At 35.3% G+C, this 22,450-nt stretch overlaps 2 protein-coding genes, 1 long non-coding RNA gene and 1 other non-coding gene across 6 annotated transcripts; 2 read left to right on the forward strand and 2 right to left on the reverse strand.

Annotated features, from left to right (window-relative positions):
* Positions 1 to 838: 838 nt before the first annotated feature.
* Positions 839 to 3,653, forward strand: LOC137720817 (NAC domain-containing protein 101). Of its 2 annotated transcripts, XM_088695984.1 has the most exons (5): positions 948 to 1,386; positions 1,983 to 2,248; positions 2,587 to 2,733; positions 2,835 to 3,167; positions 3,207 to 3,653. In XM_088695984.1, the coding sequence occupies exons 1-5, from the start codon at positions 1,197 to 1,199 to the stop codon at positions 3,456 to 3,458; spliced, it is 1,188 nt and encodes a 395-aa protein (XP_088552110.1). In that variant the 5' UTR covers positions 948 to 1,196; the 3' UTR covers positions 3,459 to 3,653. The 2 variants fall into 2 exon arrangements, with proteins under 2 accessions (XP_088552108.1, XP_088552110.1); XM_088695982.1 differs by having other exon boundaries at positions 839 to 1,386; positions 2,835 to 3,653.
* Positions 3,654 to 3,675: 22 nt separating this feature from the next.
* On the reverse strand, positions 3,676 to 3,760 carry TRNAM-CAU (transfer RNA methionine (anticodon CAU)). Its single transcript is given in 2 exon segments — positions 3,676 to 3,711; positions 3,723 to 3,760. It is a non-coding gene; the product is annotated as a tRNA-Met (tRNA).
* A 5,608-nt stretch (positions 3,761 to 9,368) lies between these two features.
* On the forward strand, positions 9,369 to 12,271 carry LOC137720377 (uncharacterized). The gene is made up of 5 exons (XM_068459441.2): positions 9,369 to 9,763; positions 10,385 to 10,650; positions 10,984 to 11,130; positions 11,232 to 11,813; positions 11,907 to 12,271. Exons 1-5 carry the CDS (start codon positions 9,532 to 9,534, stop codon positions 12,117 to 12,119), a joined length of 1,440 nt encoding a protein of 479 aa, XP_068315542.2. The 5' UTR covers positions 9,369 to 9,531; the 3' UTR covers positions 12,120 to 12,271.
* A 6,171-nt stretch (positions 12,272 to 18,442) lies between these two features.
* On the reverse strand, positions 18,443 to 20,479 carry LOC148699095 (uncharacterized). Of its 2 annotated transcripts, none has more exons than XR_015963718.1 (2): positions 20,137 to 20,479; positions 18,443 to 19,057 (listed from the first exon to the last, which is right to left on the reverse strand). It is a non-coding gene; the product is annotated as an uncharacterized LOC148699095 (long non-coding RNA). The 2 variants fall into 2 exon arrangements; XR_015963717.1 differs by having other exon boundaries at positions 18,443 to 19,067.
* Between the last annotated feature and the right edge of the window lie 1,971 nt (positions 20,480 to 22,450).

Below are 22,450 nucleotides of genomic sequence, written 5' to 3' on the forward strand. Positions count from 1 at the left end.
TCGCTGCACCTTCTCCCTTTCTCTCTGGTTCTCCCTTCCTCTTCCTCCCCGTAGACTCCCTTTCCTTTTCCTTTTTCTCTTTCTTTTCCAACCACCCTTAATAATAATATATAATAATAATAATAATAATAATAATAATAATAATAATAATAATAATATGAAATGAATGAAATAATAAATAACAATCCTTACCAACATACTTTTGAAATACAGTAAGGTAATAGTTCATAAGCGTCATAAACTAGCACTCAACGAAAATCAATACCCTCGCCACTAGGGTATTCTCGTAAATTCACATTTTAAAATTTATAAAATCGTAAAATTAGGTACCGTTTGTCACACATAGCAATTAAAATATTTAAATAAAAACATATTTACTCCAACAAATCATTTATATTATTGATAAATGCTTAGGAGATTCTCAAAAGTAGAATTCTCTATAAACTCTCTGTTATCTGATTTTTTTTTACAATATTTTATAATATTGAAACAAAAATTAATATTAAACTCTAAAGTGACAAAGAGACCATGAAAAATCTCACTTTAAGAAAATTTCCTTGAAATTTTTATCATTATTATTTGATTTTGGATTTGTGAGAAATACTAAAGAAACTCTCTCAAAGTAGAACTTTCCACAGATTTTCAACCACTTTATAATTTTATAGTAATTCTCGTGCTAAATTTGTAAAACAATATGCAAAATATGAAATGATAGAAAGTTCAAAGGCCACTTTTAAGAGAATTTACCTATGCCATTACTCTTGGATTTGTACTTCAATGTAGGAAAAGGATCGGTAACTTTTGACAGATTTTATGACTTGGGGCAGATTCCAAAATGCAAAATATTCTAAAAGCTAAAATTCCCAGAAAAGTTTCGAAATACAAAAAACATCCCAGAAAAAACGAACTTCCAAGAGGGGTTTGATCAAAAGGACAAAATATAATAATTTAAGAGAAAAAATCGCGTGGCAAGTCAGCAGGGCTGCTGCTGATTTTTAAACAGCCAAGTCCCGTTGCTCCTTAAAAGCCGAAGCACAAGCACAAGCTTAACATCTTCTTCCATTAAGCAGAAGAGCAACAACTGAAAGCCGAACACTTTGATCAAACCCAAGGCAGTTTCCGTACTTTTTCTCCTGTGTTTCTAACCCTATACACACCCACCCACCCAGATTTCGATTCTTCTTCATCAAAGATAGATGGCTGCCAATGGAATCCACTTCACCAGAGTAGGTGACATGTTGTTGCCAGTGGGATTCCGATTCCGCCCCACAGAAGACGAGCTGATCCGCTATTACTTGCAGATGAAGCTCGAGGGAATGGATTACGTTTTCAACCACGTCATCCGTGAAATCAAAATCTGCGACTACGAGCCAAGGGACTTGCCTGGTAATTATTTTCAAAATCCAGGTCTTATATTTTCATTATTTTTCATGGTTCAGTGTGTCTGATAATCTGAATTTGCCATTGAGTGTTCGTGTTTAATCCAAATGTAAATTAATTACCAAACCCAGTTCTTAATTTTTTTTTTTTTTTTTAAATTTTGCTGAAAATTTTAGTAAAAACTTTGAATTTGCAGTTCAATGAGTCTGACACTCCGTTTATGCAATTGGGTCCAAATGTAACTTTATTATCAAACCCAGTTCTTAAAAAATTCAATCTTTTTATTTATTTTATTTATGAGAATTTTACAAAAACTTTTCAATTTGCAGTTCAATGAGTTTGAATCTCTGTTTACTGTTTAGGAAATTGGGTTTAATCCTAATGCAACTTATTACCAATCCCAGTTCTTAATTAAAAGTTTTCTTTTTTGGGTGACAATTTACGAAGGCGAGTGATTTCTGCACTCTTCTGTGAGTTCGAAAAATTATAAAATGTTCATTTTTGAGGTGTAAACAGCTGAAAATGCAGTGCCCCTTTCCTTGAACGAGTCTGATAATCTTTATATGCAATTGGGTTTGAACCAAATGTTGTGTTTTATGCAGAGCTTTCACCCATCGACTCGGATAATAAAGAATGGTACTTCTTCAGCACTTACAAAAAAAACAGCAAAAACCAGACCGAAAGGGCGACGAAGGAAGGCTTCTGGAAGATCACTGGTACCCAAAAACCGGTCAAGACTGAAGACAAAAGAACTGTCATCGGTGAAAAAAGGATTCTAACTTTTCACCAAGGTCGTGTTCGTAATTCCCAAAAGACCGACTGGGTTATGCATGAGTACATCCCCCAAGCCAATCCTAATGATAATCAGGTCACCGTTCTTGTTCCTTTTTTGGGGTTATTGTTTCCGAATAATGTTATCGATATGATGTATAATTTGCAGCATTGTTTAACAATTTTTATGCGGTAAGTTCTAAACTGGAGGCTTGAGGGGTTTTCGTTGTGAAACCGAAGCCTATTTGGTTTGGTTCCAAGGGGTTTTGGTTTTGAAATCATTGAATTGAATGGATCAAAATTGAAACCCCTTCGAGCCAAATTGGTATTTAATGTAAATGTGCAAACTTTAATGACTTATGGTTTTGAACATTGTTTAATTTTGTGTTGCTGCCACTGCATTACGTGATTGGTTTTTGCAAGTTAATTGTGCAGAGGGATTTTGTTCTCTGTTGCGTAAGGAAGAAATCAGGTGAGAAAGTGGATGCTGCAAACTGTCATGAACTTGAATCGAGTACTAACAACAATGCATCTGATTTTGGAAACCAACAGTTACTAGCACCTCGTATGGATATTGAAGAGGTGAGAATGTTGAACACGAATGCTGATTAACTTTTTCGTATATAGAGACGGTGCAAAAGAAACTGATCTAAGACCTTGCTTATTTATGGTTCTCAATGCAGGAACATACTCCGCAACAACAAAGTATGGACATTTTTGAGCGGGCAAAGTGTAGGATGCTTGGAGGTGCCAGTGGTAATGATTACCATGACATGCCATCTGCATCTGGAGCTAATGAACATGGTGAAACTCTCGAAGGGTTCGTAAATTCACTTATTGACTGGGCTGCCGTAAATTCACCTATTGACCAGGATGCTATGCTTATTGAGCCACCAGTTGATTCGAGGCACTCCAGAAGACAGGAAGATGTTAAGCTTTACCAGATACAGGCTGCTTCCTCTGTCAATGTAGTGCCTAAACCTCAGACTGATCGTATTCAAGTAGTCACTGATGAACATTCTGGTACACATCGTCGTCAATTAGTTAATGACGAGCATTCTGGTACACATCAAAGAACAAAGTCTAACAAAGAAGCAGAGGTGGCTCAAGGCAATAATGCAGAAAAGGGTCTGAAGCAGACGCAGAATGCAACAACCACAGGCAATTCGAAGGGCTGTTTCATTTCATGGGAGGCATCCCCTCCGTTAACAAGTCCCGCCTCGGTGTACCTTTTCAACATGGTTCTAGGCGTAATAATGTTCTGCATTTTTGCTTGGGAAGCAGTTTTATACGGGCAGTGGTGCTAGAGGGGTTCATTCACCAGAAAATGGTTAGTTTTTGTTCTGTCACACAATGAGTAATACCAGCCACGGTTTGCAGTGATGAAGTGTTTATATTTGGTATAGCCTATAGAGTTTGACTTTTTTCTGTTTCTACGGACCAGATGTAATGATGGATGGCTAGTCCTGGAATCTCAATATAATGTATTGTTTTTTATATAATCGGAAAAGGATAAAAAAGAAATGAGGTGAGAGAGGCTCGAACTCTCGACCTCAGGATAACTCAGAAGCTATGAGACCTACGCGCTAGCCAACTGCGCCACCACCCCGTTATCGTTCAAGGTCTGTGTTTATATTTTCTAAAACTACATACAATTATACAAAATGGGCCATTTACCACCTATATGTTATGGTCCACAGCTGCACCACCCACCTCAAAAATTTTGCTTGGTGAAAAACGGTTTGAAGGAGAGCTGCATTACCATTCAAATTTGATGCTTAGAGAAAAATTAAAGCGACCTTTCTAGGTACATTTACCGAATAATACTGTGGTTTATATCTTTATACATAGCACTTGGGTATTGTGAACTTACCAATCAGTACTCAAAGTACTCACTTGATACGTGGATCATAATTTTGTGACACTTATCTCTTGTTATGTGGATAACCAAACGCCTATCTTCTTCCTTCATGGGAGATCTGGTCAATCCCTTGCCTCCTTCAGCTTTTGTCTTTGTTCCCATCGACCCAACCTCGTCATCTTCGTCATTCCCACCCGTCTCTACCATCTTATTTCTCATGGCAGCCATGGCAGTGGGGGAGGAAGGTGACAGCGAATCATGAAATGGTTTCATGGAAGCTTTTGTATTGATTGACGGAGGCTGATCATATATGCAACGGCACAGATAAGAGAAAACTAAAAAAAGGGATGTTTGGTTATGAGTACAGTGGAATTCGTGTTTGGTTATGAATTTAAATGAACAGATGTTGTAATATTGTTGAGTTCTTGAAAGGAGTGGATAACAATGGCTTACCATCAGTCGTCTTTTTAAAAAAAAAAAAAAAAAAAAAAAAAAATCTGTTGTTCTACCTTTATTCTGTGGAATTAATCCTAACATCTATGAACTATACATTTATGACATAATGGATTAAGTGAAAAATGGGACCACAAAGGTGTGAATGAATGGTACAATACATATGTGAGGTGGGGTAGTCAGTAGTGAACTAGAAGACTACTTGCTGAGGAAGTACTTGAGACTTGCTGAGGAAGTATATTGGATATCTCCATCATCCAATCACAAAATTCAAATATATTTCTATAAAGAGGGAGGAAAGAAAGGGATTAAACTTGGATAAGGGCACTCTGGATCACGTTATGTCCCTCGAATCTCATGTATTTACTCTCATTTGATCTCACATTGAGATGTCTTAGTAGAGAGTTAATGACGTCAGAGATGAAAACCAACCAACCATGGCAATGCCAATTGCAATAGAATCCGGAAAAGTGCGGAAATGGAAGAGGATTATTTCAAAGCCAAAGTTTGTAGTTTTATACTTTCAGATGTGTTGCTCCTAAACTTTTTTCTCACTTTTAGCTTTAAATACACAGTAAATTGCCGATTTGGTCACTGATTATTATCCAAGTGAAATTAAGTCTCTTAACTTTTTTTTCGATAAAATAAATCTTTAAACTCATTAAAAAACCTACTAACTTCATCCCTATTATAAAGATTTGAATCTATTTTATTTAATTTTATGTTCATTTAAGTCACGTTACTTGCATGTGATACATTTTAAAAGGTAATATCGTCATTTTCTCAAGGTTAAGTTTTTCGGCTTGTTTTTACGTTATCGAGAAATATAAAGGTTCAGTCCCTTTTTGAGTGAACTATTAGTATTAGTGAAGCTTCGAGGACTATAGGAGTGTACACATGAATGCAGTTTTGAATAATTGAAATAATGGATGACCAACTTGAACTTGATTTTTCTTCGTACTATCTTCAAACTTATTCGTCAAAGTTTTGTTTAACTATTTGAAAATTACGCGTTCTTTTTCTCTTTTAGGATATGAGATGATGATCACATGACTTAAAATCTATACATTCGTTGTTGTATAGACGAAGGAAAATGATTTTCACACTCATATTTTTAGTTCCTACAAACTCCTCCTTTTTGGTCACTGAATTGAACAAACTAAAAGGGAATCAAATATAGAAATTAGTGAGACCATAGAAGGCGCAAAAGGATGCATAGAAATCACTCCATATCTGAAAGTCTAGAATTATTACGGGAGATTTCAACACATCATTTTTCAGTACATGCACAACCTACTTATTTGTGATCGTTAGGTTAAAAAAGTTACAAAAAATCAATGAATAAAAACAATAAAGTGTGCAAATGAAAAAAATGAGTGAGCAAAAAAAAACAATTCTTGGCTACATACTCAAGAATGAGTAGGTACTCCTACTCAAAAAATTTCTTGTTCGGTTCACAAAACTTCGTGCGTGTAATCATAACCCTTCATATCATAAATCACTTTGTAAAAATCATCTTTGCATGAAAGAAATTAAAAATAAGGTCATTTAGTCAATCAACTGTGGCAAATAGATAGACGATTTGTATTGTTTTTATCCTTATGTGTCCATCTATTTTTATGTTGTTCCATGACTAAATGACCTTGTTTTAATTGAAATTTTTGTAGAGCTAATCTTTATAAATTGATTTATAATATAAACGGTTATGATTATAAATACGAAATTGTATGAATCGAAAATGAAGAGTCTTGAAAAGGAGCTCTTACTTATATTTTGAGTAGCCAAGTATTATTAGTGTAGAAACCATTTCTATTATTGATAAATGCTAAGAAGACTCTCAAAAGTATAATTCTCTGTCATCTCATTTTTTTTACCGTATTTTATAATATTGAAACAAAAATTAATGTTAAACTCTAAAGTGACAAAGTGACCATGAAAAATCTCACAGAAAATTTCCTTAACATTTCTCATTATTATTTGATATTGGATTTGTGAGAAATGCTAAAGAAACTCCCTTAAAGTTGAACCTTTCACAGACTTCTAACCACTGTACAATTTTATAGTAATTCTCGTACCAAATTTGTAAAACATGATGCAAAATATGAGAAGATAGAAAAATCAAAGCCCACTTTTGAGAGAATTTACCTATACCATTACTCTTGGATTTGTAAACTTTTGACAGATTTTTTGGGGCAGATTCCAAAATGTAAAATATTCTAAGAGCTAAACTTCGCAGAAAAGGAAGACGAACTTCCAAGAGGGGGTTGATCAAAAGCACAAAATATAATAATTAAAGAGAAAAAAAGGCGCGGCACGTCAGCAGACTTGGTCAAAAGGAGTCAAAAGGATCAAATACTACAGGAGTTTTCTCAAGTGAGTTGTAAATTAATGCTCATATAATGAAATGTTTAACATGTTTCATAACATTACAATCTTTGCTTTTATATTATTGTTTTTAATAATTATTACATCATATTAAATAATATATTCTTTTTAGTCAATTCAAAGTAATTTATATAAAAATTTACTAAATATTTAGACACTGCTTTCTTTATTAAAAACACTTCTACAAAAAAAAAAAAAAATTAATAAACACTTAACAATTTTCTTTTGCAGCTGCTTATTCTGACAACATAACAAAAACAGTTTTTTAAAAAGCACAAGAATACCTAGGGGTGGTTCGGTATGAGATACCGAACCAAAACCCTTGATTTTTCTTAGTACTATCTTCAAACTTATTCGTCAAAGTTTTGTTTAACCATTTGAAAATTACGTGTTCTCTTTCTCTTTTAGGATATGAGATGATGATCATGTGACTTAAAATGTATACATTCGTTGTTGTATAGACAAAGGAAAATGATTTTCACACAAATATTTTGAATTCCTACAAACTCCTCATTTTTAGTCACTGAACTGAACAAATTAACCAAAAGAGAATCAAACATAGAAATTAGTAAGACCATGGAAGGTGCAAAAGGATGCGTAGAAATCACTCCATACTAGAAAGTCTAGAATTATTACAAGAGATTTCAACACATCATTTTTCACTACATGCACAACCCACTTATTTGTGATCGTTAGTTTAAAAAAGTTACAGAAAATCAACAAATAAAAACAATAAGGTGTGCAAATGAAAAAACAAGAGTGAGTAGAAAAAACAATTCTTGGCTACATACTCAAGAATGAGTAGTTACTCCTAAAAAAATTTCTTGTTTGGTTCACAAAACTTCGTGCTTATAATCGGAACCTTTCATGTCATAAATCACTTTGTAAAAATCATCTTTGCATAAAAGAAATTAAAACTAAGGTCATTTAGTCAATCAACTGTAGCAAATAGATAGACGATTTGTAATGCTTTTATCCTTATTTGTCCATCTATTTTTATGTTGTTCCATGACTAAATGACCTTGTTTTAATTGAAATTTTTGTAGAGCTAATCTTTATAAACTGATTTATAATATGAATGGTTATGATCTTAAATACGAAGTTGTATGAATCGAAAATGAAGAGTCTTGAGAAGGAGCTCTTACTTATATTTTGAGTAGCCAAGTATTAATAGTGTAGAAATCATGTTGTAAACTGAAATAGAAAGGAATGAAGTTACCCAAAAAATGTAGAAGCCTTGAGTGGTGAATGATTCTTGGGATGAGTCGTGGACTAAGTCGCTTTCTTTAGGATATTTCGTGGCTCTGCCCAAAGTCTGCAAGCAGTACACAAACACCACGTCTTTCCCAGGATAAAACAACTCAAAACCTTCTTTCTTTGATAAGTTCTTTCTTGCACAATGAAAGAACTTTCGAACTCACACCCTTTCTATATGTTGCTTAGAACTCAATTTTTAAGAAAAATATATACGCTGTTGTTTCTCTATATATTCCTTATATATATATATATTTATATATATGCAGAAAGATAAAGTATACGTTGCAAAGTTAGTGAAGGAGATTACTCCTTGTCAAAAGATAAGGTTAAAAATCAATTTAGGTTATATACATTTAATGGTTGTAATAAACCAAAATATAAAAACCACAACAGACAAATACATAGCAATTAAAATATTTAAATAAAAACATATTTACTCCAATAAATCATTTCTATTATTGATAAATGTTAAGGAGATTCTCAAAAGTATAATTCTCTATAAATTTTCTGTTATCTTATGTTTTTTAATAGTATTTTATAATATTGAAATAAAAATTAATGTTAAACTCTAAAGTGACAAAGGGACCATGAAAAATCTCACTTTAAGAAAATTTCTTAGCGTTTTTATCATTATTTGATTTTGGATTTATGAGAAATACTAAAGAAACTCTCTCAAAGTAGAACTTTCCATAGATTTCTAACCACTTTACAATTTTATAGTAATTCTCGTGCTAAATTTATAAAACAAGATGCAAAATATAAAATGATAAAAAGTTTAAAGCCCACTTTTAAGAGAATTTACATATACCATTACTCTTGGATTTGTACTTCAATGTAGGAAAAGGATCCGTAACTTTTGACAGATTTTATGACTTGGGGCAGATTCCAAAATCTAAAGAAATGTGATATTGCAGAATGTTTTTCATATTATACCGTAAGCTAGGGTTACAATATATATAGCAAAGACACAACCCTAATCCTAAACTAATGCCTAAAAGCAAGGAAGTCAAACCTTATCAGGTAAGTAAAGAATAATAACAGATTTACAAGATTTACTATACTAATCCGAGATATCTTCTTTAACACAAAATGTAAAATATTCTAAAATCTAAACTTCCCATAAAAGTTTCGAAAAACAAAAACTTCCCAGAAAAGGAAAACGAACTTCCCAGAGGGGTTTGATCAAAGGATAAATTATAATAATTAAAGAGAAAAAAATGCATGGTCATCAGGACTGCTGATTCCCGTTCCTATTTAAAAGCAGAAGCACAAGTTTAACGTCTTCGTCGATTAAGCAGAAGAGCAACAACTGAAAGCCGAACACTTTGATCAAACCCAAGGCAGTTTCCGTACTCTTTCTCCTGTGTTTCTAATCCTATACAAACCCACCCACCCAGATTTCGATTCTTCTTCATCAAGGATAGATGGCTGCCAATGGAATCCACTTCACCAGAGTAGGTGACGAGGAGTTCCCAGTGGGATTCCACTGGACCAGAGTAGGTGACAAGGTGTTGCCAGTGGGATTCGGATTCCGCCCCACAGGACAAGAGCTGATCGGATATTACTTGCAGATGAAGCTCAAGGGAACGGATTACGTTTTCAGCGACGTCATCCCTGAAATCAATATCTGCGACCACGAGCCAAGGGACTTGCCTGGTAATTATTTTCAAAACCCAGGTCTTGTATTTTCATTATTTTTCTTAGTTCAGCGTGTCTGATAATCTGAATTTGCCATTGGGTGTTTGTGTTTAATCCAAATGTAAATTAATTACCAAACCCAGTTCTTAATTTTTTTTTTTTTTTTTAATTTTGCTGAAAATTTTAGTAAAAACTTTGAATTTGCAGTTCAATGAGTCTGACACTCCGTTTAGGCAATTGGGTTTTAGTCCAAATGTAACTTTATTATCAAACCCAGTTCTTAAAAAATTCGATCTTTTTTTTTTTTTTTTTTTTTTTTTAATGAGAATTTTACTAAAACTTTTCAATTTGCAGTTCAATGAGTTTGAATCTCTGTTTACTGTTTAGGAAATTGGGTTTAATCCTAATGCAACTTATTACCAATCCCAGTTCTTAATTAAAAGTTTTCTTTTTTGGGTGACAATTTTACGAAGGCCAGTGATTTCTGCACTCTTCTGTGAGTTCGAAAAATTATAAAATGTTCATTTTTGAGGTGTAAACAGCTGAAAATGCAGTGCGAAAAACGCTACCCCTTTCCTTGAACGAGTCTGATAATCTTTATATGCAATTGGGTTTGAACAAATGTTGTGTTTTATGCAGAGCTTTCACCCATCGACTCGACTAATCAAGAATGGTACTTCTTCAGCACTTACAAAAAAAACAGCAAAAACCAGACCAAAAGGGCAACGAAGGAAGGCTTCTGGAAGATCACTAGTACCCAAAAACTGGTCAAGACTGAAGACCAAAGAACTGTCATCGGTGAAAAAAGGATTCTAACTTTTTACCAAGGTCGTGTTCGTAAATCCCAAAAGACCGACTGGGTTATGCATGAGTACATCCCCCAAACCAATCCTAATGATAATCAGGTCACCATTCTTGTTCTTTTTTTGGGGTTATTGTTTCCGAATAATGTTATCGATATGATGTATAATTTGCAGCATTGTTTAACAATTTTTATGAGGTAAGTTCTAAACTGGAGGCTTGAGGGGTTTTCATTGTGAAACCGAAGCCTATTTGGTTTGGTTCGAAGGGTTTTTGGTTTTGAAGTCATTGAATGGATCAAAATTGAAACCCCTTCGAGCCAAATTGGTATTTAATGTAAATGTGCAAACTTTAATGACTTATGGTTTTGAACATTGTTTAATTTTGTGTTGCTGCCACTGCATTACATGATTGGTTTTTGCAACTTAATTGTGCAGAGGGATTTAGTTGTCTGTTGCGTAAAGAAGAAATCAGGTGAGAATGTGGATGCTGCAAACTGTCATGAACTTGGATCGAGTACTAACAACAATGCATCTGATTTTGGAAACCAACAGCTACTAGAACCTCGTATGGATATTGAAGAGGTGAGAATGTTGAACACGAATGCTGATTAACTTTTTCGTATATATAGACGATGCAAAAGAAATTGATCTAAGACCTTGCTTATTTATGGTTCACAATGCAGGAACAGACTCCGCAACAACAAAGTATGGACATTTTTGAGCAGCGAAAGTGTACGATGCTTGCAAGTGCCAGTGGTAATGATTACCGTGACAAGCCATCTGCATCTGGAGCTAATGAACATGATGAAACTATCTTATCGTCCGAAAGTTCACTTATGGACTGGACTGCTGTACAAAAAAGTTTTGGCTGGGATGATATAAGTAGTGAGCCACAGGAAGATGTTCAGCTTTACCAGATACAGGCTGCTTCCTCTGTCAATGTAGTACCTAAACCTCAGACTGATCGTATTCAAGCAGTCACTGATGAACATTCTGGTACACATCGTCGTCAATTAGTTAATGACGAGCATTCTGCTACACATCAAAGAACAAGCAGGCCGCAACGTGAATCAAGACACAGTAATGCCTTAAACGTAAAGAATGCTTCCTCTGTGGATGTAGATGCAGAATTACCTCAGATTAAATGTACTCGATTAGCCCCTGACGAATACCATAACAATGAAAGAACATGCAGAAGAACATATCCAACAAGTTCCCTCGAAGCACTAAGCAAACAGAAAGAAATAAAACAGCAGCAAAGGAAGGTGAGAGAGAACCCACAACTGCAGCACGGGGAACGTGAATAATGATTCTTGGTAGAGGTTATTTCCACAACTTAATTTGGTTTATTTTTGCAGGTGAAAGAAGCTGCAGAGCCTCAAGCTGCTGTTGATTTTCCCCCGAAGAAGACCTCTATAACAGAGTCTAACAAAGAAGCAGAGGCGGCTCAAGGCAATAATGCAAAAAAGGGTATGAAGCAGACGCAGAATGCAACAACCGCCGGCAATTGGAAGGGCTGTTCTTTCATTTCATGGAAGACATTGTTAAAGAAGATATCTCAATTGATTTAAGTAAATATTGTAAATTGGTAACTAGTTATTTACTTGTTATGTATTTGACTTCCTTGTTTGTGGGCTTTAGTTTAAGATCAGGAATGTATCTGATCTCCTATATATTTTGTAATCCTTGTTTCAATCAATAAGAGTGAAAGAATTCTACCACACTATGTTTCCTTAGATGGTACCAGAATGATCAATCTGGGAAGACCACAACACAAGAAATACAAACCCTAGCAACCATAGCCATGGGCGACAAACCAGACAAGTCAACCTCTTCAAGCATCACTTTGCATCAAAAGTGGGAAAACCCTAATCACCCACATTACCTCCACCAATCGGATCAGCCTGGCGCCATACTTGTGCGGCAGCCGCTCATGGAAGACAACTACGGTACATGGGTGCAATCCATGACCACGGCCTTGACGGTCAAAAACAAATTAGGGCTTGTTGATGGAACGATCAAGAAGCCAATTGATGAACAAGTTGAAGAATTACAACAATGGAATCGGTGCAATAATCTGGTGAAACCATGGTTGCTCGGTTCCATGTCAAAAGAAATCTCAGGAAGTGTCATATTGGAAGGATGCACAGCAGATGTGGCTCAACCTGCAAGAGAGGTTTTCTTATGTGAACACAGTCCAACTGTTCCACATAGAAAACGAAATCCATAATTGATCCATAATTGTGTGCAAAGTAACATGACAGTAAGCTCAAAACGTGTTGAAAACCATAATATTGAATTACCAAATGGTTCCCTAGCTACCGTGACTCATGTCGGCCAAGTGGTTTTCTCTCCCAACCTTGTCCTTGATAATGTTCTATGTGTGCCATTGTTTAGGTTAAACTTAATATCCATTAGCAAATTAGCCTATGATTCCCAATACATCACCATTTTTCTAAAACAATTTTGTGTCATACATGTCCTACGCTTGGGGAAGATGATTGGGACGAGAATTGAACAGGAAGGACTCTATTATCTCCCAAGGAAGGGAACTTGCAATACCGTAACCATCATGAGTTCTAGCTTTTGGCACCCATCACATAAAGTGTCCATGTTATTTCCCTTTTTGAACATTAAACCTTGTGATTCAAATAAATGTTTCATTTGCCCATTTGCTAAACAAACTTTTCCATTAAGTTCCATATCTACTAAGTTATGTTTTGAATTAATACATGTTGACACTTGGGGTGGTTATCAAGTTGCTTCCATTTCAGGTGTCAAATATTTTCTCACCATTGTTGATGATCACACTAGGCGCACATAGGTTTATTTGATGAAACACAAATCTGACACACAAGATCTCCTTGTTCAATTTATTCACATGGTTGAAAATCAATTCAACGCTAAAGTCAAAGTGGTTTGAAGTGACAATGGACCTGAGTTCAAACTTGACACATTCTATAAGCTCAAAGGTATTCTTCACCAAACTAGTTGCGTCAACACACCATAACAAAATGGTGTTGCTGAATGCAAACATAGGCACTTGTTAAATGTCGCTCGAGCCCTACTTTTCCAAGCCAACCTTCCTAAATGTTTTTGGGGGGACACTATTCTTACTTAGGCTCATCTCATAAATTGTACACCCACACCTCTTCTTCAAGGCCAAACACCATACCAATACCTAATTACACGCATCTACGTGTTTTTGGGTGTTTATGTTTTGCATCCACTCATGCACAAAAACCTTCCAAGTTTGATCCTCGTGCACATCGTTGTCTTTTCCTTGGGTATCCTTGTTGTACTTTTATGCGCAAACAGAAGCGAATTTTAACAAAGTACTAATATCAACGTCGTATGTGAAAACTAAAACAAACAATCTCAAACTAACACAAGAGATTTACGTGGTTCGGTGTAAAGCCTACGTCCACGAGCGAAGCACGGCAAAGAATTTCACTAAACAAGCGGAGATTACAAAAGAGTGTTTAAACTCTCACAACCCATATCCCACAAATTACAAACCCTAAACCAAACAAGTAGAGAACTCAAACAAACGGAGAAGATTCTCCCAAATTGCTCTCTTAACTCACAAATTGACTCTCACCAAATTGCCACATGTTTGCCATGCAATCATGATTCCAAACGGTGACCTCCACCCCAAAACCTAATTAGAGAAAACTCTCTAAGCCATGGTGAGGCACACAAAATACACTAACCCTAAGGTCTTATTTATAGTGCATAGGACTTAGGTTACATTAAGAATCCCATTCGGAAGTAAATACAAATCCTAATCAAATAGGTAATTAACAAAATCTCTCCACCAAGGACACCAACTAAGAAGTCAAAATCCAAACCCAAATAGGACACCAAAACCAAATAGGTAACACAAACCTAATTCTTTGCATCATCCTAATTTTGAGTCGTAAAACCCAACAATCCTTATGGTCAAAAGGACTATCGTTTATTTGATATCACACTTCAAAAGGTTTGTGTCAAGGGATGTGACATTTTTTGAAGATCAATTTCCATACCAAACCTCACATTCTTCCGCTGCTCCCAGCTTTTCGCCCACTACTACCCCTTCACCACTCTCTTTTGATCCGTCCCCTACTCTCCCACATTCATCTTTCACAGAATCCTCCTCACATTTTCCTGATGTCGATGCTTCAATCCCCACCACCCCACCATGTTTATCCATTAATACCAACCCTCTCGACACCACCTCACCTATATTATCTTCCCCACCGCCATTACCTACATCTCCCACCCCAGCTCACCCTGCTATTGCTGCCCCACCACCACCGCGTCATGGCACACGCCCTACCAAACCTTCCACTTTTCTGCAGGACTTCCACGTAGAGACCTCTCTCCCGTCAAGACCTGCTTCTTCATCTTCCACGAATGTGGTCAAGTCATCAGGTACTTCTCACCCTCTCTCTCAATATTTATCTTACACTCGCCTTTCTACCACACATAAAACCTTTGTCACTAATGTCATAGTCATCCACAAGCCTACCACCTTTTTGCAGGCTATCCAAATCCAAAATGGTGTGCTACCATGAAACACAAAATAGATGCTCTTCAGGCCAACCATACTTGGTCCCTTGTTCCGCTTCCACCTCATAAAAGACCGATCAATTGCAAATGGGTACAAGGTCAAACTTAAACCTGATGGGACCATCGAGTGCTACCGGTTGGTTGCGAAGGGATATAGCCAAATAGAAGGAGTTGATTATCGAGAAACTTTTGCTCCCGTTGCTAAATTGACCACTGTTCGTGTGCTCCTAAGTGTAGTTGTCGTGCACAAGTGGCATTTGCACCAACTCGACGTCAACAATGCATTTTTACATGGTGACCTTGACAAGGAAGTCTACATGCACTTACCCCCTGGTTTCGGACGAAAAGGGGAGACTCGAGTATGCATGCTACACAAATCCTTGTATGGTTTAAAGCAAGCCTCAAGACAATGGTTCATTAGATTTTCCATTGTTCTTAAAACCGTGGGGTTTCACCAATTATGGTCTGACTATTCATTGTTCATCCGAAGTCGTCAAGGTAACTTCATCGCTTTGTTGGTCTACGTTGATGATGTAATCTTGGCAGGATATAATTTACAAGAAATTGAAGAAACAAAGTAGTTTCTCTCACAACAATTCAAATTGAAGAACTTTGGCCAACTTAAATATTTCTTGGGGATAAAGGTCGCACGGTCCAAAAGCAACATCACTTTATGCCAACGAAAGTATGCATTTGATATATTAGATGATGCTAGGTTTTTAGGTGCCAAACCTTCATGACTTCCTGTAGAGCAAAATATTTCTCTCACATAGACAGAAGGAAAGCTTCTGGTCGATGCTTCATCGTACAGAAGGTTTGTAGGTAGATTGATTTACCTGACCATAACAAGGTTGGACTTAGCCTATGATGTGCACATGTGGAGTCAGTTTATGGAAAAACCTTGACAACCACACCTCACAAGGTTCTCAAATACATCAAAAAAGCATCAGGACAAGGTATATTATTGCCATCTACAACATCATTGTAGTTAAGGGCATTTTGTGATGCCGACTAGGCTAGATGCAAAGACACAAGGAGATCGATAGCAGGTTACTACATTCAACTTGGTCAAGCACCGATATCTTGGAAAATGAAGAAGTAAACTACTGTCTCTCGTTCCAGTGCAGAGGCTGAGTACCGTTCCATGGCCACCACATGTGAGATTACATGGTTGAAGAACATTTTAAAGGATTTGAAAGTGCGTCATCCACCACCAATCACGTTGTTTTGTGACAACCAAACAGCCATATACATCGCTTCGAATCTGGTGTTTCATGAAAGAACAAAGCATATAAAGATTGATTGTCATTTGGTGAGAGAGAAGATCCAAGGAGGAATAGTTCGTACAACTTATATACGAACAACTGATCAACCAGCTAACATCTTCACTATACCGTTAAGTTCAATGCAGTTTGAAACATTACTCAACAAGTTGGGTGTCATTAACATACACTCCAACTTGAGGGGGAGTGTTAAAGAAGATATCTCAATTGATTAAGTAAATATCGTAAATTGGTAATTAGTTATTTACTTGTTATGTATTTGACTTCCTTGTTTGTAGGCTATAGTTTAGGATCAGGAATGTATCTGATCTCCTATATATTTTGTAATCCTTGTTTAGATCAATAAAAGTGAAAGAATTCTACCACACTACGTTTCTTTAGTGACATCCCCTCCATTAACAAGTCCCCCATCAGCATACCTTTTCAACATGGTTCTAGGCGTAATAATGTTCTGCATTTTTGCTCGGGAAGCAGTTTTATACGGTCAGTGGTGCTAGAGCGGTTCATTTACCGGAAAATGGTTAGTTTTTGTTGTCTGTCACACAATGAGTAATGCCATACTTACTGGTTACTTATTGCTGCTCTAAAATGTGGGAGCACCAGCTAGGGCCGGTTCGGTATGGGATACCGAACCGAAACTAGTATCCTGAATCTCAAACCGAAATTTTTTGGGACGGAAATTTGAAGACCAATCTCAAACCAAATTTTCGAGAATCCCAAAATATTTTCAGGATTTCAGGACAAATCGGGAATCTAAAATTGAAAAATGAAATTATGAATTGTACTTCAAAGAGGGCTACATGTAATGGTTAAGCTCTGCAACTAGGGCTGGAATCTAGACTTGTGGTAATTTAGACTCGCGAAATTTAGACAGATTTGAGAAATTTAGACTTGTGGTAGTTTAGACTTGTGCAGCTGTATCCCCGTCCGAATCTACTGCAATACATTGCCTGTTAAATATCGTCTAAGCTCTAACAAAATCATAACAATATTATCTTTTGGGCTGGTAGAACAGGCAATATAATGAAGGGTATATTATCAATTTCCCCCCTGAACTTGTGACCATTAGCTAATTTCCCCCCTCAACTTTAATTTTGGCCAATTTCCCCCCTGAACTCTCATGATTAGTCAATTTCCCCCCTCAACTTTAATTTAGCCAATTTCCCCCCTCAACTCTTATAATTAGTCAATTTGCACCCTACTGTTAAATTTTTAATTTGATCATAATTAAACAAGTGTGTGTAAGAAACTAAATAAGATGTATGTTAATCATGTTCCTATATCTTTATCCTATTACAAATAGATTAAAATTTAGAATTTTACAATTTATCATAGATAGTATTATTAGTCATAATAAATCAGTATGGAGTAATTTTATTTGATTTTTGACTATACAAAATTGATAACAAAAAGGATTGATGTGTAAATTTTTGTATGTGAATACAATTTTCTTTATAAAAGTGAAAGCTAAGTTCAAGTAAATTGCGGAGAATCGAGCTTTAGTAAAAAAATGGCTAGTCTATTCATAATTTTCGACTTCTTATTAAGAATAACCCATTTTATTGAAATAGGTTTGATCCATGAGTTTAGGATTATTATTTCTTTTTGTTATTATTTCTTCTTCTACATGCTTTAAACCCGATTCATAACTTTTTCTTATAATCAACCCATGTCACATACTAACTGTATTATGTTTTTGTACATTTTACCCTATATTATGCAGGTGAGTTTATGTTAATTTTACTACTTTGTTGGAAGCTATTAGAAAGAATAATGGAAAATTTAAAAATAAAAAAAATTAACAGTAGGGTGCAAATTGACTAATTTTGAGAGTTGAGGGGGGAAATTGGCCAAATTAAAGTTCAGGGGGGGAATTGACTAATTATGAGAGTTGAGGGGGGAAATTGGCCAAAATTAAAGTTCAGGAGGGAAATTGGCCAATGGTCACAAGTTCAGGGGGGAAATTGATAATATACCCTATAATGAAATGGGAAAAAATTGAACTTTTCCATCTACGGTTAACATGATTCTGTGAAAAAACCCAAAATATTACGAACTACGCGCAAAAAAGCTTCTTCATTTTCTTGCATTCAATAATCATAGGCAAGTAAAATATACCGTTTCTTATTTTATCAAACAGGTGGTGAGCAACATATAAAAAAACCCACAATACAATTTACCGCATAATTTCACAACAAATCTAATTTACAAAGTCACTGTAACTAAAGTAGATCCAACCCCACCCCATACAAAAGAGATAACAGAGAACTACAGATTTTACCCATTTGACAATGAACAGCAGGCAGCTAAGTTAACATTCTTCAATCCCGCAAAAAATGCAAAAAATAGTATCCGAAATATGAAGTACAGAGACACAGAAGCCCAATTAAACTAAACCGACTAAATTTAAGCAAAGTTTGATCCAGATTCACAGTCCTGAGGTATGAACTTGCAGACTGAAATGGCAACAGGGTGGGGATAAAAGGCCAAAATAAATGGAGGGTTTGGACAAAGGGTGCGCAGAAGAAATGGGTATTCTTTGGAATGTCAAAAGGAACAGAGCACTTACTTGATTCGAGCAAGCTAAGTAGATCTTCGTTTGTCGGTCTGGAGTGAGAATTCCGTGGAGTCGTAAATGCTTCAAAATTGAGATGAATGGAGAGAACTCAGAGCTGGAGAACCCTAACAATGAATGGACGGCACAGATCAATTTGAAACAATCCAATGGTTGAAATTAACTCTAACTATAATTAAAAAAATATATATAATATATTTGTATAAATAAATATATATATATATATAATAATTAATAATATATATTTTCGGTTTGGTATGGGATTCTTGAAATATTGAGAAGACAATCTCAAATCTCATACCGAAATTTCGGAATCGGTATGGAATAGCATCCCAAAAATTTTGAGAATTTCGGTTTAGAAAATTTTTGATTTGAGATCGGAATTTTTTCAGTTCAGTTTGGGATTTGGGAAATTTTTTTCCACTTCCTAGTACCAGCCACGGTTTGCAGTAGTGTTTATATTTGGTATAGCCTATAAAGTTTGACTTTTTTCTATTTATACGGACCAGATGAAAGGATGGATAGCTGAGCCTGAAATCTCAAATATATATATATATATATATATATATATATATATATATTTTTTTTTTGCTTAATCATTTAGGGAACATGATTCAAACTTTTGGGATATCTTCTTAAAATTGTGAAATAGAAACACTACTAGACCATGGTGTTGTTCTTATCGTTAGAAGTGGAAATGTTATTCGTTTTTCTATAGTTGCAAAAGAATCATTTAGAGAGCAAGGATTTGAACTCTTGAGATATCTTTTAAAATTGGGAAGTTGAAATGTTTTTTGTTTTAATATAATTTCAAAAGAAATCATTTGGACTAGCCAACCGCGCCACCACCCCGTTGTTGTTCAAAGTCTTTTTTTCTTTTTTTTTTTTTTGGTTAAAGAGCACATAAAATGGCCCATTTACCACCTATATGTCATATAACCCACATCTGCACAACCCACCCAAAAAATTTTGCTTGGTAAAAAATGGTTTGAAGGGGAGCTGCATTACCATTCAAATTTGATGCTTAGAGAAAGATTAAAGCAACCTTGCTAGACACATTTACCAAATAATACTGTGGTTTATATCTTTATGCATAATACTTGGGTATTGAGAACTTACCAATCAGTACTCAAAATACTCACTCATTACGTGGATCAATAATTTTGCGACACTTACATCTTGTTATGTGGATAACCAAATGCCTATCTTCTTCCTTCATGGGAGATCTGGTCAATCCCTCACCTCCTTCTGGTTGTTCCCATCCTGTCACCTCCGTCGACTCAACCCTTTCACCTCTATCGACCCAACCTCGTCATTTCCATCATTCCCACCCGTCTCTACCATCGACTCCGCCTCCAATCCGTCCCCTTATTTCGTGGCAGCCATGGCAGTGGGGGAAGAAGGTGACAGCGAATCATGAAATGGTTTCATGGAAGGTTTTGTATTGATTGACATGGAAGAAGATGAGTATGATCATATTTGTAATGAACATTAAAAAAAGGGTGTTTGGTTGTGAATATTAAATGAACAGATGTTGTAATATTTTTGAATCATGTAATAGGTCAGTATTTATTGGATACTGAATGATGTATACCCATATTGTCCTATCTTTATTCCGTGGAATTAATCCTTAATTCTAAAATTTATGAATTATACACTTTCGATATTATGGATTAAGTGAAAAATGGGAACAAAAAGGTGTGAATGAATGGTACAATATATACCTGAGGTGGGGTAGTCAGTAGTGTACTAGAGGACTACTTGCTGAGGAAGTATTGGATATCTCCATCTTCCAATCACAAAATTCAAATATATTTTTATAAAGAGGGAGGAAAGAAAGTGATTAAACTTGGATAAGGGCACTCTAGATCACATGAATGCAGTTTTGAAGAATTGAAATTATGGATGACCAACCTGAACTTGATTTTTCTTAGTACCATCTTCAAACTTATTCGTCAAAGTCTTGTTTAATCATTTGAATATTACGCGTTCTCCTTCTCTCTTAGGATATGAGATGATAATCATGACTTACAATGTATACATTCGTTGTTGTATAGACGAAAAAAAATGATTTTCACACACATATTTTCAGTTCCTACGAACTCCTTTTTTAGTCATTGAATTGAACAAATTAAAAGAGAATCAAATATAAAAATTAGTGAGACTACAAAAGGTGCAAAATGATGCATAGAAATCACTCCATATTAGAAAGTCTAGTATTATTACGAGAGATCTCAATACGGAAAAAGATCCTTGTCGGATCCTTTTCCTAGGGATCTTAGGGATCCCGTGATCGTGATCGCTTATTGTACATCATGCGGTCAAAAATCATTCCAAATTTTAAAATTAAATATAAATATTACCTAACGAAAAATGACCGCATGATGTACGATGAACGGTCATGATCACGATCACGGGATCCCTAGGAAAAGGATCCGGTGAGGATCTTTTTCCATTTCAACACATCATTTTTTACCACATGCACGACCCACTTATTTGTGATCGTCGTGTTAAAAAAGTTATAGAAAATCAATGAATAAAATCAATAAGGTGTGCAAATGAAAAAAATGAGTTGAGTAGTAAAAACAATTCATGGCTATTCAAGAATGAGTAAGAACACCCTACACAAAAATTTTCTTGTTCGGGTCACAAAATTTCATGCTTATAATCTGAACCCTTCATATTATAAATTACTTTATAAAAATCATCTTTGCATAAAAGAAATTAAAACTAAGGTAGCAAATAGATAAACTGTATGTAATGCTTTTATCCTATTTTGTCCATCTATTTTTATGTTGTTCCATGACAAAATGACCTTGTTTTAATTGAAATTTTTGTAGAGCTAATATTTGCAAAGTGATTCATAATATAAACGGTTATAATAATAAATACAAAGTTGTATGAATCGAAAATGAAGAGTCTTGACGATGAGCTCTTACATATATATTGAGTAGCCAAGTATTATTAGTGTAGAAATCATTTACATTATTGAGAAATGCTAAGAAAACTCTTAAAAGTGGAATTCTCTATAGACTCTTTGTCACTTCATGTTTTTTACACAGTATTTTATAATATTGACACAAAAAAATTAATGTTAAACTCTAAAGTGACAAAGGGATTATGAAAAATCTCACTTTAAGAGAATTTCGTTAGCATTTCTCATTATAATTTGATTTTGAAGTTGTGAGAAATGTTAAGAATGCTCTTTTAAAATGAGACTTCTCAAGAACTTTGCCAGTTCACATTCTTACTACTTTTATGCTAAAATTATAAAATATTATAAAAAAAGACATGTAGTAACGGAAAGTTTAAAGTTCCAAAGAATCTACTTACCATTACTCTTGGATTTGTAATTCAATGTAGTAAAAGGGACTCGTAACTGATTCTGACATATTTTATGACTTGGGGCAGATTCCAAAATGTAAAAGCATTCTAAGAGCTAAACTTCCAAGAGGGGTTGTCTCGCAGAAAAGGAAAACTTCCGACAGGG

The sequence above is a fragment of the Pyrus communis genome, chromosome 1, assembly GCF_041283825.1.
Source record: "Pyrus communis isolate YQ-2024b chromosome 1, ASM4128382v1, whole genome shotgun sequence".
In the NCBI taxonomy this organism is placed as follows: Eukaryota; Viridiplantae; Streptophyta; class Magnoliopsida; order Rosales; family Rosaceae; genus Pyrus; species Pyrus communis.

What these genes read in the sequence shown, in the direction of transcription:
- LOC137720377 (XM_068459441.2), top strand. Translation starts at nt 9,532, where the DNA reads ATGGCTGCCAATGGAATCCACTTCACCAGAGTAGGTGACGAGGAGTTC. An exon ending in CGAGCCAAGGGACTTGCCTG is followed by an intron (nt 9,764 to 10,384) that starts GTAATTATTTTC and finishes TGTTTTATGCAG; the next exon opens with AGCTTTCACCCATCGACTCG. An exon ending in CTCGTATGGATATTGAAGAG is followed by an intron (nt 11,131 to 11,231) that starts GTGAGAATGTTG and finishes TTCACAATGCAG; the next exon opens with GAACAGACTCCGCAACAACA.
- LOC137720817 (XM_088695982.1), top strand. Translation starts at nt 1,197, where the DNA reads ATGGCTGCCAATGGAATCCACTTCACCAGAGTAGGTGACATGTTGTTG. An exon ending in CCAATCCTAATGATAATCAG is followed by an intron (nt 2,249 to 2,586) that starts GTCACCGTTCTT and finishes TTAATTGTGCAG; the next exon opens with AGGGATTTTGTTCTCTGTTG. An exon ending in CTCGTATGGATATTGAAGAG is followed by an intron (nt 2,734 to 2,834) that starts GTGAGAATGTTG and finishes TTCTCAATGCAG; the next exon opens with GAACATACTCCGCAACAACA.